A 12,462-nucleotide genomic window follows, 5' to 3' on the forward strand; every position below is an offset into this window, starting at 1 on the left:
TGAAAGAAATGCTTAGTTACGTAGTGGTTGGGATTTTGTCCCCTTTGAATGTATAATTGATACTACGTAAGTAACCACTGTATCTCATAGTGTTTACAGTCCACAAAAGACTGCCATTTTTGACTATGGGTATTAAGAGATTAGATTATAAATTCATTTTCTGTGCTGTTCTGTATATTCAGAATTCCTTCTAAATTCAGTTGGCCTGTTGCACACAGAGGAAAAGCTGTGTAATCTTGTAGGCAAAATGAAAAATGGGAACATGCTAAAAACTAAATACGCTTCCGTAGGGATATGGAGTTTATGAGATAATTCCTGTGCACAGTCCTAAACTTGGAATTTCCACTTTTTAGCTGAACAGTCTTAAAAATGCATGGAAGTTGACTTTACCTATTCTGGAAACAGAGACAGTTCTCGCCATCATCCTAGCACACAAGTTTCAGGTTTTGATGTAACTGTAAGCTCTTAAGAGTGTATTTTTTCAGGAAGCCTGCCCTTAAGAGGTTTTTGTAATCTTACTGATATGAAAATGGAATTCTTAATTCATATTTAATTCATTACATCAGGTACTTAAACAATTGTGATTACTATATCTAGACCTCTTCTATCTGTTCTCTAATTGTAACACACAGATCTAACCACACCTCTAAAAAAACGAAGACTGTATCAGCTGTTGGAGTCTGCATTCTCAGAAACCTCCACACCAACTCCTTCTCCATATGCCACACCAACTCATGCTGACATCACTGTCTCCGAGGCATCATTGTTTGCTACTCCACCTAGGATAAAACCAGAAGATGAAGCTTGTAGAAATGGTTACAAACCCATATATTCACCAGTTACTCCTGTAACTCCGTGTATACATGGAAATACCATGCACTTTGAGGTAAGATTTATAATGAATTTCAGCACGTTCAGAGAATGTGTTTAGATATTCTAGTGTAAATCACTATTGGTACTCCTGCTAGAACTGACTTGCAATTTCTTCTTATTCATGTAGAATATTTCCTCACCTGACAGTTCCCCAGAAATAAAAAGGCGAGCTTACAGTCAAGAGGTAAGGATATTTGCCAAAAACTGCAAAGGGTATCTTGAATTTCACCTGTATGACTGCATCTTTCTTAGTAAATGCTCTTCACCAGGCATTGCAGGTTTCCTGGAATGTAGCGGGTAACTTCTATGCAGGTTTTATTTGCTTACTACTCTGTATGTCCACTTCACCTGTTTCATTTTGTGTTTTAAATGTTTCTCTCTCCCCTTTATCTACTTAAAAATCCTGATGGCTGTCATAGAAAGGAGTAACTACTGCAATTTATAGATAAGAACAGAAAAACAAAGCTTGTGTTTTTCAGCCTGTAGTTAAATCTGAATTAACATTTCTCCTTGTTACCCCAGTATCTTGTAATGGTTTTTATTAAGCCTAATTATGCTCAGAGTGAGAGAGCAGAGCAGAAAGGTAATAAATGGATGTGGGTGGATTAGTTCAGGAGCAGCAAGTGCTGTTGGAATGTGCCCAAGTACTCCCAGCCTGGGGGATGGATGTGTCTGTGTCCCAACGCTGGAGACTTTCACTTCTGGCCAGCTGTGTAAATGAATGATCTGGATAGTCTCCCCTGGGAGTTCAGCACATAATGTAGGGGTGTGTGTGTTAGGTTATGAAATACACAAAATTTTTCATACGATCGTAGCTGTTGACTGAATTAAACATTAAAACATTCAGTTACAATAGTTTGGAAGCAATTGTTAATCTGACTCAAATAGAGAGGTTTCACTTAGGAACTTTGCTTTGTAATACAAATAATTTTAAAAGGATTTATGAAAACATTAAAGCATGGTGATTGAGAAAAGCTGCTTCCAACCATGGATATGTGCTGAGTACAGTTTTAAGAAGTACAAAAGTAGTTTCTTTAACTGAATTTTTTTCTCTCTCTACAGAGTACTGATTTGAATATTGTCTCAAAATTTTAGAGTATGTTTTCCTCCCCACCCCCCAAATGAATATTTTGACCCTGAGGATCATTTTTATGTTCAACTGAAGCAAATGCTTTGTAATTTCTTGGCTGGGGACTTGCTCCTGTTGAAGCTCCTCCCCTTCCTCTTTGAGTTATAAAAGAAAACCTGGCTTTTAAAGTTTATTTTGACTTTGGTTAACATGCATTTTATTAAAATGCTTTTACATGATATATAGTAATAATAGAAGTAAGTGTCTGGCTGTAGAATTTTTTTTTAAAACCAGACAAATTCATGGTTACTGGAAGGCCTTTAATCCCACTTAAAGGCACAACTGAGTATCAGAATAGTTGCCATTTTTTTGGTGTGAAAAAATAGTTGACATGCTTTTTCTTCACACAGGGGTATGACAGAGCATCGATTCTAGCACTGAATTCTTTCAGAAATTCCAACCTGACAGAAATGGGCCTGCAAGAAATAAAGACTATTGGATATTCCAGTCCAAGGAATAGGACTGATGTCACACGGCAGTGCACTGGAGAGATGGAATCTGTATCAGACCTCCAGCAGCTGGGACTCGAAGTAATTGAGCAAAGTGCACTGCATAAAAACCTGGAAGCCCCCACACATGATAGGACTGATTCAAACAGCCAATTAGAAACTGCTCATTGTGGCCGGGGCACAATTTATTCTTCCTGGGTAAAAAGTCCCGACAGGACAGGTGTAAATTTCTCAATGAATTCTAATTTGAGGGACTTGACCCCTTCACATCAGTTGGAGGTAGGAGGTGGATTCAGAATAAACGAGTCAAAGTGCCTGATTCAAGACGATGCTAGAGGCATGTTCATGGAAGCATCTGTTTTTTGTACTTCAGAAGATGGAATTTCATCTGGCTTTGGAAGGACTGTCAATAGCGACAACTTGATGGATGGAAATTGCACACCCCAGAATCCTCCACAAAAGAAAAAGGTTATAATTTTAAGAATCATTTGGTCTGTGTTACATAGTCTGCTAATGATATTTCTTTAACGGAAAGAAACATAAAATAAAAAACAGCTGATGGCTTATCTTTAGGTACTGTAATATGGTAGACATTATTCAGGGGCAGTAATGAAGAGCAAAGAGTAAAGCTGCATATACCCAGTAGTAAATTTATTTTTTCCAAGTAATAGATACACATTTACCTTTATTTCATATGAGTCTTAAATGAATTGCTCAATAAATAATCGCTTTTGTGGTCTGAAAAAGGTTGCTTATGCCACCAAGTATTACAATATTCTGTTATACAGAATATATGCTAGTATCAGATCATGTACTGCGAACATTTGTTACGAATTACGGCAAGAAATTGCACTAACATATGTATGATACTGATGCTTTAAAAAGCCCTTTTTTATATACTTAAGGTGTCATGGCTTCACTGTTAGAACTACACAGAAATCTTAGGTTCCAAGAAATCTTCTTGGCTTAATTTCTTTTTTTATAAAATACCGTGTTTGAAAAATAAGCACAATCTAAATCTGCTGCTCTCAAAATGGTTCTTGTAGGCAAGTTGTGTGGTCATGGGCAGCTTGAACCAGAACTGGAAGCTACTCTGCATAACTGTCCTTGTCTAATTGTACAGGAAAGCACAGTCTACCTTTGCTCCTTGCAGAAAGAAGGATGACAAACATGGAAGACGATAGTCTCTCTAATGCAACAGCTGGCCAGTTCTGTGTCATAACAGACTGAGTAATCTTTCTTGTTTGAAAGATGTGATTTATTTTCTTTATGGAAATAATGATGAGGGGGTGGTGTGTGTTCTGTGTATGCACATGTATGCAGAAAGAGGTTTTGGTTTTTTGGTCCCACTGAAACCCCCTGACACACCTTCTTCCCTGTGCTCTGGGGACATCCTGCTAGGGAGCACTCATGGTTCTTCTTCAGTTCTCCATCAGAATTGGGTTTTCATTTACTGTGCTTCAAGCAGAGATGTAACTGAAGCAAGATGGTAGGAGCTCTGTTCTTACCTGATCCTGGCCTTGAAAATTTTACAGATCCTCTGTGTGTTACTTCTGGCAAAGCCAAAAAAACATAAAAGCCAAAATTTCTGTAGCTTCCTTCTTCTTTGAAGGTAAAATTAATTTCTTTTCAAATCCCAGCAGCACTTAGTGCTTCAGTAACCCTCCCTCCTGTTCCTTGCTGACAATTGTGGATTCTTCCAGGTTGTTACTGCTGAGGGTTTATGCTGTGCTAATCCTCAAATGAAAAAAAGTGTGGCTACCTCCTGACACACACCACACACAAGCTGCCCAGGATTGCTGTCTAAAAGTCTCTGTTTGAAGGAACAGTCAGAGAAAACTGTATCTGTACCCCTGAAAGAATGGGGTTTAGGCTTTCTGAAGAGACAAGACGCCAAAAAAAAAAGGGGGGGGGGGGGGGAATCTCGCCTAAGGAGAAGCTGAGAATACAAGAATTTTAGTAGAATAATAAAACCCTTTGCCTAGGATCATGTAAGACAATGTACTTAATGCAGTTATTAAAGGAGATTTTCCAGATTTCAACATGTCTATGGGCATTTGCTGCTCTATTTTCTCTCACCATTGTACAAGCTGATCACATTTTGGTATGGTCCTGTACATTGTGGCCACATTGCATAATTTCATGCATTCTTAACATCCAAGTTTGCTTTAAAGCAGTATTCTTCAAGGGATCCTAGTCATGTGATGTGGAAATTGTTTGAAAACAAGAGCAGTTCTTAACCAAAACTTTCTTTTACTAAAAATAAAGTATTTTTAACTGTTTTTATCCTGACCTGTAGCTGAGTCTTCTAGTGGGTAGATCAGTTTGAAAGTGAACAAACACAAAGCCCTAGGACTGCAGACAAAGCAGACTGCCTTAGTTCTCTCTGTGTAGAGATGGATGTCCACTTTTATCGAGGACTAAGCCAGTTAAATACGATTTTTTTTCATTATTGCTCCTTAGTTTCTTGTTTTGGGTTCTATATGGTTCTGAGTAGGTTGTTGATAACTAGTGAAAAATATTGAAAGACATCAAATGTCATTTCCACCAAACCAGTGTCACTACTGAATAAAGTAGGTCTGAAGGTCAGTATTTCAGCTTTCTGCTTGAAATCCTGAAGATACATAGGGAAAACTGTTGAAAGTTATTTTTCTCACTGAAGAGAACTTACTAAACATTTAAACTTTTCTGTTCTATGGAAGCTTTATGTAGTGATTTTATATAAAAAAATATGTATAAATTAGAAACCACTCTTGCCTTTGTGTGTTACTGGTTTTGGTAATAAACTTTACTTGGAATTTAGCTTTAAAGTATGTTCTTAATCAGTCTCTTTTAAAGTGCAGTAAAGACAGAAATTCAAAATAAACTGGGAAAAGAATGAAATTTCAAGTTGTGAATTCTATATATTAAAGAAAAATGTATGAAGAGCTTAGAGTCCTTTGATGCATGCATCAAGAGTGAAGCAGAAGCACAGCGGGTTTTTCATACAAGGGAGTCAGACTGAGCAGTGTGAAATCTCTTCAGATTAGCTTTACTGTATCAGTATTCTAATGGTGCAGTTCCAGGGGAGGCCTGTGAAGTGCCCTGTAGCTTCAACCAACCGTATGACTTCGGCAGCAAAACTTTTGCTGACCTGCGTCATTGCCCATTTCTTTTCTGAGGCAGAATGCATACTTCTCTTGGCAGAAACTTATGTCATCCTTACAGTCATTGGTAGTAACTCTACTCCAGAAATTCACTGCAGATGTGGTGAAGTATCTTCAATTAATTTATCCCTTTTCTTTTAGAACCAAGTAAATGGTATGTCTTACCGAAAGAAACAGTGAGGAAGGGAACAAGTCAACTTCCCTTCTAATGTTTGTGATTTTTTTTTTTTTTTTTTCTCCCTAGGTATCTTTATTAGAATACCGTAAGAGACAACGAGAAGCTAGAAAAAGCGGCTCAAAGACAGAAAACTTCCCTCTGGTTACTGTATCTCCTCATGCTGCTGGTGGAGGAAATATTAGTAACAACGGTGCTAATGATGGGTTTAACAACAGTGGTGAAAATGGGGAGCAAACTGATACCGCTGCAAGCCTACCTTTACCACTGCCAACTACTGTTTATAATGCAGCCCCAGAAGACAACAGCAACAACTGTGCAATTAAAGAATCTTCTTCCAGCGAAAAGAATGAACCAGAAGTTCAGTGGTAAGCCATAAAACTGTAGGACTAAAGTGCTGAAGAATTACTTAATTCTAAGTCTTTTCTATTTGAAATCTAGTTTTCATAGGTAAGGGTACAGTTGCAGATTACTAATTGGAGGGCTCTTCTTTCAGATTAGTAGAGTTATCTTACCTCTTTCCTCAGAAATACAGCAGATACCTCATAAAGGCTAGAATAGATGGAAAATTACCCATAAGATACTGGTTAGCTTATTTTCATTGTGCTTTGCTTTTTTATTTTCTGAGAGCAAAATAGGCATTGGTTTAAGCAAAACAAGTTGCCTGGTTCTGTAGATTATAAACTCAATGTAGGTAAAGTACAGTTTTAAGTTTATAGAAAATGGCATTGGTGAGTAGGGGTGCTCCTTCCACCATTGCACAGGCTGGGCTGGGTGTGCTTGCTAGGGTGTGCGCGGAGGAGAGATAAGCAGCAGCAGGATGGAGAGGATGCTGTGAGAGATTTTTAGTTTGTTTGGTTTTTAGTTTTTCTCAGCATGGCCTTGGCTCTGCTCTCATGCCCTTATATCTCCACTGCTTTGTCTGTGGGCTGAAGAGAGTATTTTTTCATCTTAAATCTCAAAACCTTTCCAAAAGTACTGTAGGGAGGAAGGGTGGAACAGGAAAATAGTCTGTATTGATTAGGAAAAGCTTACAGAAGACTTCAGGATATTTGTTTTTCAGTGATCTGGGGGGAATGTGTTTGTGGTGGTTGCTTGCTGCTGCTTAAATGCAGTGTGCAGGGCTGCATGCAGTCTGCCTAACGGCTCCTTCTGCCCAGGTAGAGAGCGTGTGGTGATACTCGGATCGTTGTTTGTGATCATTAAATGGTTCCCCTGTGTGCAGAGCACATGCTCTGTTGGATGTCACACCAGATACCCCACCAACCAGAAATCCTGGGCAGACAGACACGGTGAAGGGGGATGAGAGGGAATGACTTCAGTCTGTATAAACATTGCACAACATTTTCCACTGCGTTTTTGGTAGCCTTAAGGTCAGCTGTGGTGATGCTGTCTCCAAAAATGTTATTAGCACAAAATATACCCTGCAGATGTTCTTTACGCTGTAGAGAAGGCCTAACAGTACTGGGGATGAACGTGGGCTGAGGAGTTGGAACATCCTCCTGCTCAGATGCTCCAGCTGTTCCAGAATGGAAGGATTTTGTAGAGCCAGTTGTAGAGAGAATGTAAGTGGAATCTTCAAAGTTTCACTGAAAAGGGGCTGAAAGTTCACTGTACAGAAGCTAGTGTATTGTATTGTAAGCAAAGAATGTGGGAACAGGCTAAACGGGGAAGAGTTTATCAGCAAGTTTTTGGAGTAATCCTGTAGACAGCAGCACCAAAATTTCAGTACAACAGTATTGTAAAGTAATGCTGTATGGTTTTGTCTGAAAGAAAAAGAAGAGATTTACAGAGTGCTGTTGTTTATGGTGTTCTTGATCTGGTTGTTAGACGTAATTGACTACAGAAAGCAGATACGACTCTTAATTTCTTACACACTATCTGGCAAGTTAGTAGAAGCATAAAAGGAGTATATTTGGAGTTGTGAAGTATTTATAATTACAGATCCACTATTAAAGAGCAGTTTCTTAAACTACAACAAAACAAAAAAACCCCACATTTCCAGCTTTGGAAGAAGACAGTTTTCTACAAATAGAGAATATGAAGTAGTACCTGCAACTTTTATTTTTTTTAAATGTAGTTTTTCACTTTTCGTGGGTCAGAGAAGGAGAAAAAATAACCCAAACCCCAGAGATTTACAGATGTTGTTTCCCTATTAAGAGGAAATGTGAGTTCTTTTAATGTAACAAGGTGGCAGGAAATCAGTATATTTAAAATTGGGAGAAAATAGATACAAATTACTTAATAAATCCCAGTTATGTACAACTAGTTGACTGCATGTAAGAGCCAGGTAACACTACATTTTCTCTGACCCAGTATTTGCATATACATTGTCCTAAATTTGGTCTGTGGAAGTACATTCTCTTAAATTTTAAATTACGCTTGTCTCTTCTAGGACTGCATCAACCTCTGTGGAGCAAGTGAGAGAACGAAGTTATCAGAGGGCTTTACTTCTCAGTGATCACAGGAAAGACAAAGACAGTGGTGAGTTCATTTGTCATGTTGAAGGTAGATGAATCTAACCAGTTACCCTGTGGTAGTCAGTAATCATTCTAATACTGTGTTTGGGTCTGCTTCATCTGTAGGGGGAGAATCACCTTGTAGCCCATGTTTACCGTCTCCACCTTCATCTCATTCAAATCTCATTTCCCAGTTGCAGCTTAAGGTCCCTTCTTTCCCTGAATTTATGAAAGGTCAGTAAGCAGATGACCTTGTGTGACACTTGACATACTGAATAGTCTCTTACAATAACATCAGTAGCTCTTTTAAAGTCAAATATAAAGTGCTTGACGATCTTTGTGAAAGACTTGATTTTCCCACTTTGATATTTGTCTCTGCTTTATGTCTGTAGAACCTGATTCGGAAAATCCAGAGCCTACTTCTGAATGTCCGTCCCCAGATACTTCGCAAAGGACGTGTAAGAGTCCATCAAAAGCAAGCAAGGTATGCACAGCGTATGCAGGCGCGCGTGTGTTTGCGCAGACATCTGTTGTATAATATGCATATGAGTATGTATGTACGTCTCTATCTTAAAGTTAACCTCATGATTTACTACTGAGGTTACATACACGCATGTTCGTCTGTCTGTGCGGTAACCTAACATAGGTGAACATCGGTAAGAATATTTGTGGTACTCCATACATGCTAAGAAGTTGGTTTCTGCGTAAGCATTCATAGATGATCTTGCGTTCTGTAGACGTGGAAGAGATTGTATCGGTGGATTCAGTGTCACCACAGCTCTGCAGGGTGAATGGTGAAGAACTGGCAGTCAGAACTGACAGCAGTAACAGGCTTTATGTACTTCATAGCTTAACAGGAGTTTGCCCTTGCCCCGTCAGGGTAGAGGTACTGATAGGAAGAAAGATGTTGAGTAGCTGCCTGTACGGTATTAAATGAAGTAATTCAGGTTGTAACAGTTAGTCTTACCTGCTTGTGCTATGCCAGTTTTAAGATGTTAAATCACTCTAAAAATGGCGTTATTTTTGTAAATGGTCTCGTCTGGAATTCTTTCTCACAGACTCAGAAATCTAAAACTTTGATGAATAACAGATTCTGACTTTGACCTGATGGGTCGTATTTCTGTTACTATTTTAAAATACGCTTGCTAGTCTTTGACCAATGATTGATCTATCCTTGCTAAAAATGGTGTCTTGCTAAGTTCAAGCTTTCTATTGTTACTGTGCCTCAACACTTCTTTTCACGGTCAGAGGGAAAGAATATTCTAGGAAGTTCTTTTCATTCTAACACGGGTGTAGTTGAATATTCGGAATGTTTTGCACTGACTGACTTTCTCGTCATTTCAGCCCTCTTCACCGAGTCCTGTAGTTTCAACGCAGTCACTTGGGAAAACACCCACAAAACCGGATTCGCACTGGGAAACTGCAGCTAATGCACCCGAGGCCGAATGTGCGAATCATCCAAAATCCGAGCTGCAACAAAAACAGCTGACAAACAACGTCCAAGCACTTTCAAAAAACCATCCATCTCAATCACACCTGCGCAGTTCTGCTGAGCAACTTTCACATTCACAGAAGTTGCCTTCTGCACCTTTGAAGCTGCATTGCCCCCCTTCACCTCACGTCGAAAATCCTCCCAAGTCCTCTACGCCCCACACGCCCGTGCAGCATGGTTATCTTTCACCAAAGCCTCACTCACAGCAGCTGGGATCTCCATACAGACCTCATCATCCACAGTCACCTCAAGTTGGAACGCCCCAGAGGGAAACACACCGCAACTTCTATCCGGCGGCAGCAACCCTTCCGCCTGGCAATCAGCAGCAGCCTAGCGGACCCCTGTTTACTCAGACAACTTCAGGACAATCTTCAGCTTCTTACAGCCAGTTTAACCAACAAAATTTGAACAGCAATGCACCACCTCCCCCGCCCCCCCCACCCCCTTCTTCTACGTACTATCAAAGCCAGCAGCCCTCTGGAAACTTTCAGAGTTACAGTCAGCTGAAGGGCAGCATCCCCCAACAGACTGTCTTTTCATCTGGACCAAATCAAGCACTTCCTGGCACTGCGGGTCAGCAGACGGTGCCGGGACACCACGTAACGGCAGGGCATTTTTTGCCTTCTCAGAACCCCAGTATTCATCACCAGGCATCAGCGTCTGCCGCTCCACCTCCTCCTCCGCCACCACCTGCTCCAGGCCCTCACCTTGTACAGCAGCAAAGTACCCATCAGCAGCACTCCGTAGCACACGTCGTCGGTCCAGTTCATGCCATGGCAGTAGCGCCTGGATCGCACATTCATTCTCAGGCTGCTGGTCACCATTTGCCACCGCCGCCTCCGCCACCAGGTCCTCTCCCCCACCACCAACCTCCCCATCCTTCAGCGGGACACCAAGGTTTGCAAGCACAACACCAGCATGTTGTAAACTCTGCACCTCCCCCTCCTCCACCACCTCCCTCCACTGTTATAGGCTCGGGGCATCACCCAGCATCAGCACAAGGGTTACACCACCCATCTCATCAAGGACCCCCCCATTTTCCTTCAGCTGCTCACGCGAGCGTGTCCTCTTATTCCTCACAAGCCCCACATCACACAACATTAGGACCTGGACCTCAACATCAGCCTGCTGGAACAGGACCTCATTGTCCACTCCCCGGTCAGGGTCCTCACCTCCAACCTCAAGGACCAAACAGTATTGCAACACCCACTGCTTCGGGGTTCTGCCCTCACCCTGGCTCCGTAACCCTTCCCCACGGAGTGCAAGGGCAGCAGCAGGCGTCCCCTGTGCCTGGACAGATCCCCATTCACAGAGCACAGGTGCCGCCCACTTTTCAGAACAATTACCATGGTTCAGGGTGGCATTAGAACAGATCCCTTTAATTCTAAACATTTTTAAAATGTTCTGTAATATAACCTGTGTATATTTCGTATGTACCTATTCAAGGTACTTTTTAAAGCTTGTACATGATACTTTGTATAAAAGCAAAACACCAGTGCTCTTTCATTGTATTCTTTCCATTTTTTGCTTTTTAAAATTCCTGAAAATGTGCTGTTAAGCCAGTATTAGGTATTTCTTTTTATTTTGTAAGTGGACATTCCAGCTGTTTTTTCTGGCAGTAGGTTTGATGCTGCATAATCTTTAAAATTTTATTGTTGCAGTTAAATTCATTTAGTGAATGTTTTCTATATTACTTTTATACATATGTAATTAAATAAGTACACAGGCTAAGTGATGGCACTAACAATTTTTTTCCCCCCATTTTCTTCTGTCAACAGTTCTTCGTGTGCATAGAGATAGAAAACAATGCAATACAAATTTTTATAGTTTTGGTGTGGACATGGCTTTTTGTTTCATCAGTTATTTGCAGGAATTGTAATTTAATGTATAGACTGTTTCTAATGTCTCCGATGAGTGCTGTAAATACTGTATTTCTTTTTGCTTGTACAATTGCTTAAAGCTTCTTTCATTTGATATAGTATTGTATATAATAAGTCTCTTTTGCAAAAAAAAAAAGTGTGATCTTTGTGAAAGTAGTACAGTATATGATCTTTAATTTTTTTTAATATACTGTCACATTGCAGCACTGGTTGGGCATTTTAATTCATGTTAATAAATCACGATTATGTCAGTTTTAACTGCTTGTCCTAAAAGGGTGGTATGTCTTCAGGGAAGTGGCCTCAAGTGTGTAATACACACAGCCTGGCCCCTCTCTGTGAGGCTGTTCACTTCCCTGCAGTTTCCAGCTGTGCTTTATTTCTGTAGCGTGGACAGATGTGGAACTGGCTGGAGGAGGGGGGGTTATTTCACCTCCGGAATGTAGAGGTGAGGAAAAATCACTCTTAAGCACAGCAGGGTCTGGTGTCGCTTTACCAGTAGGTTAAACAGTGGGTAGCGCTGTTCGTATACCAGCACTGTTGTGCACTAAAGCCGTACTAGACATGTCGCTCTGCCCTTGGTTACAGGCGCTGCAGCACCTTCTCTTTGCCTCCTCTGGTGGATCTTCAGCCCCTCCTGTTAGTGCAGACTGCGGAGAGCTGAGTGAGCGGTGCTGCAACAGGGTATGGAACATTACCAACTATATAGCAGTGTACTTCTAAAGGGAGTGGTGTATTCCTGCTGCTGAAGAGCAGTATCTGATACGGTGCTGTTGCACTTACTTATCAGGTGCAGAGTTATTCCGTAACTGGTGGGTGACAGTGTCCTCACGTCTTGGCAGTGACCGCTGTCATAACCAAA

General features: G+C 40.7%; 1 protein-coding gene across 4 annotated transcripts in view; it reads left to right on the forward strand.

The window, feature by feature from the left end:
* KMT2E (lysine methyltransferase 2E (inactive)) overlaps positions 1 to 11,861 on the forward strand; it is a 62,291-nt gene extending 50,430 nt beyond the window's left edge. For 3 of the 4 annotated variants that reach the window (XM_080391907.1, XM_080391906.1, XM_080391909.1), the window contains 8 exons: positions 633 to 886; positions 1,001 to 1,057; positions 2,353 to 2,919; positions 5,842 to 6,140; positions 8,168 to 8,256; positions 8,358 to 8,465; positions 8,624 to 8,715; positions 9,576 to 11,861. In XM_080391907.1, the coding sequence (XP_080248033.1) occupies positions 633 to 886; positions 1,001 to 1,057; positions 2,353 to 2,919; positions 5,842 to 6,140; positions 8,168 to 8,256; positions 8,358 to 8,465; positions 8,624 to 8,715; positions 9,576 to 11,090 (2,981 nt within the window). In that variant the 3' untranslated portion in view covers positions 11,091 to 11,861. The remainder of the gene's footprint in view (positions 1 to 632; positions 887 to 1,000; positions 1,058 to 2,352; positions 2,920 to 5,841; positions 6,141 to 8,167; positions 8,257 to 8,357; positions 8,466 to 8,623; positions 8,716 to 9,575) is intronic. The other variant, XM_080391908.1, reaches the window with a different exon arrangement.
* Positions 11,862 to 12,462: the final 601 nt, after the last annotated feature.

This window comes from Falco punctatus (assembly GCF_963210335.1).
Source record: "Falco punctatus genome assembly, chromosome: 6".
NCBI lineage: Eukaryota > Metazoa > Chordata > Aves > Falconiformes > Falconidae > Falco > Falco punctatus.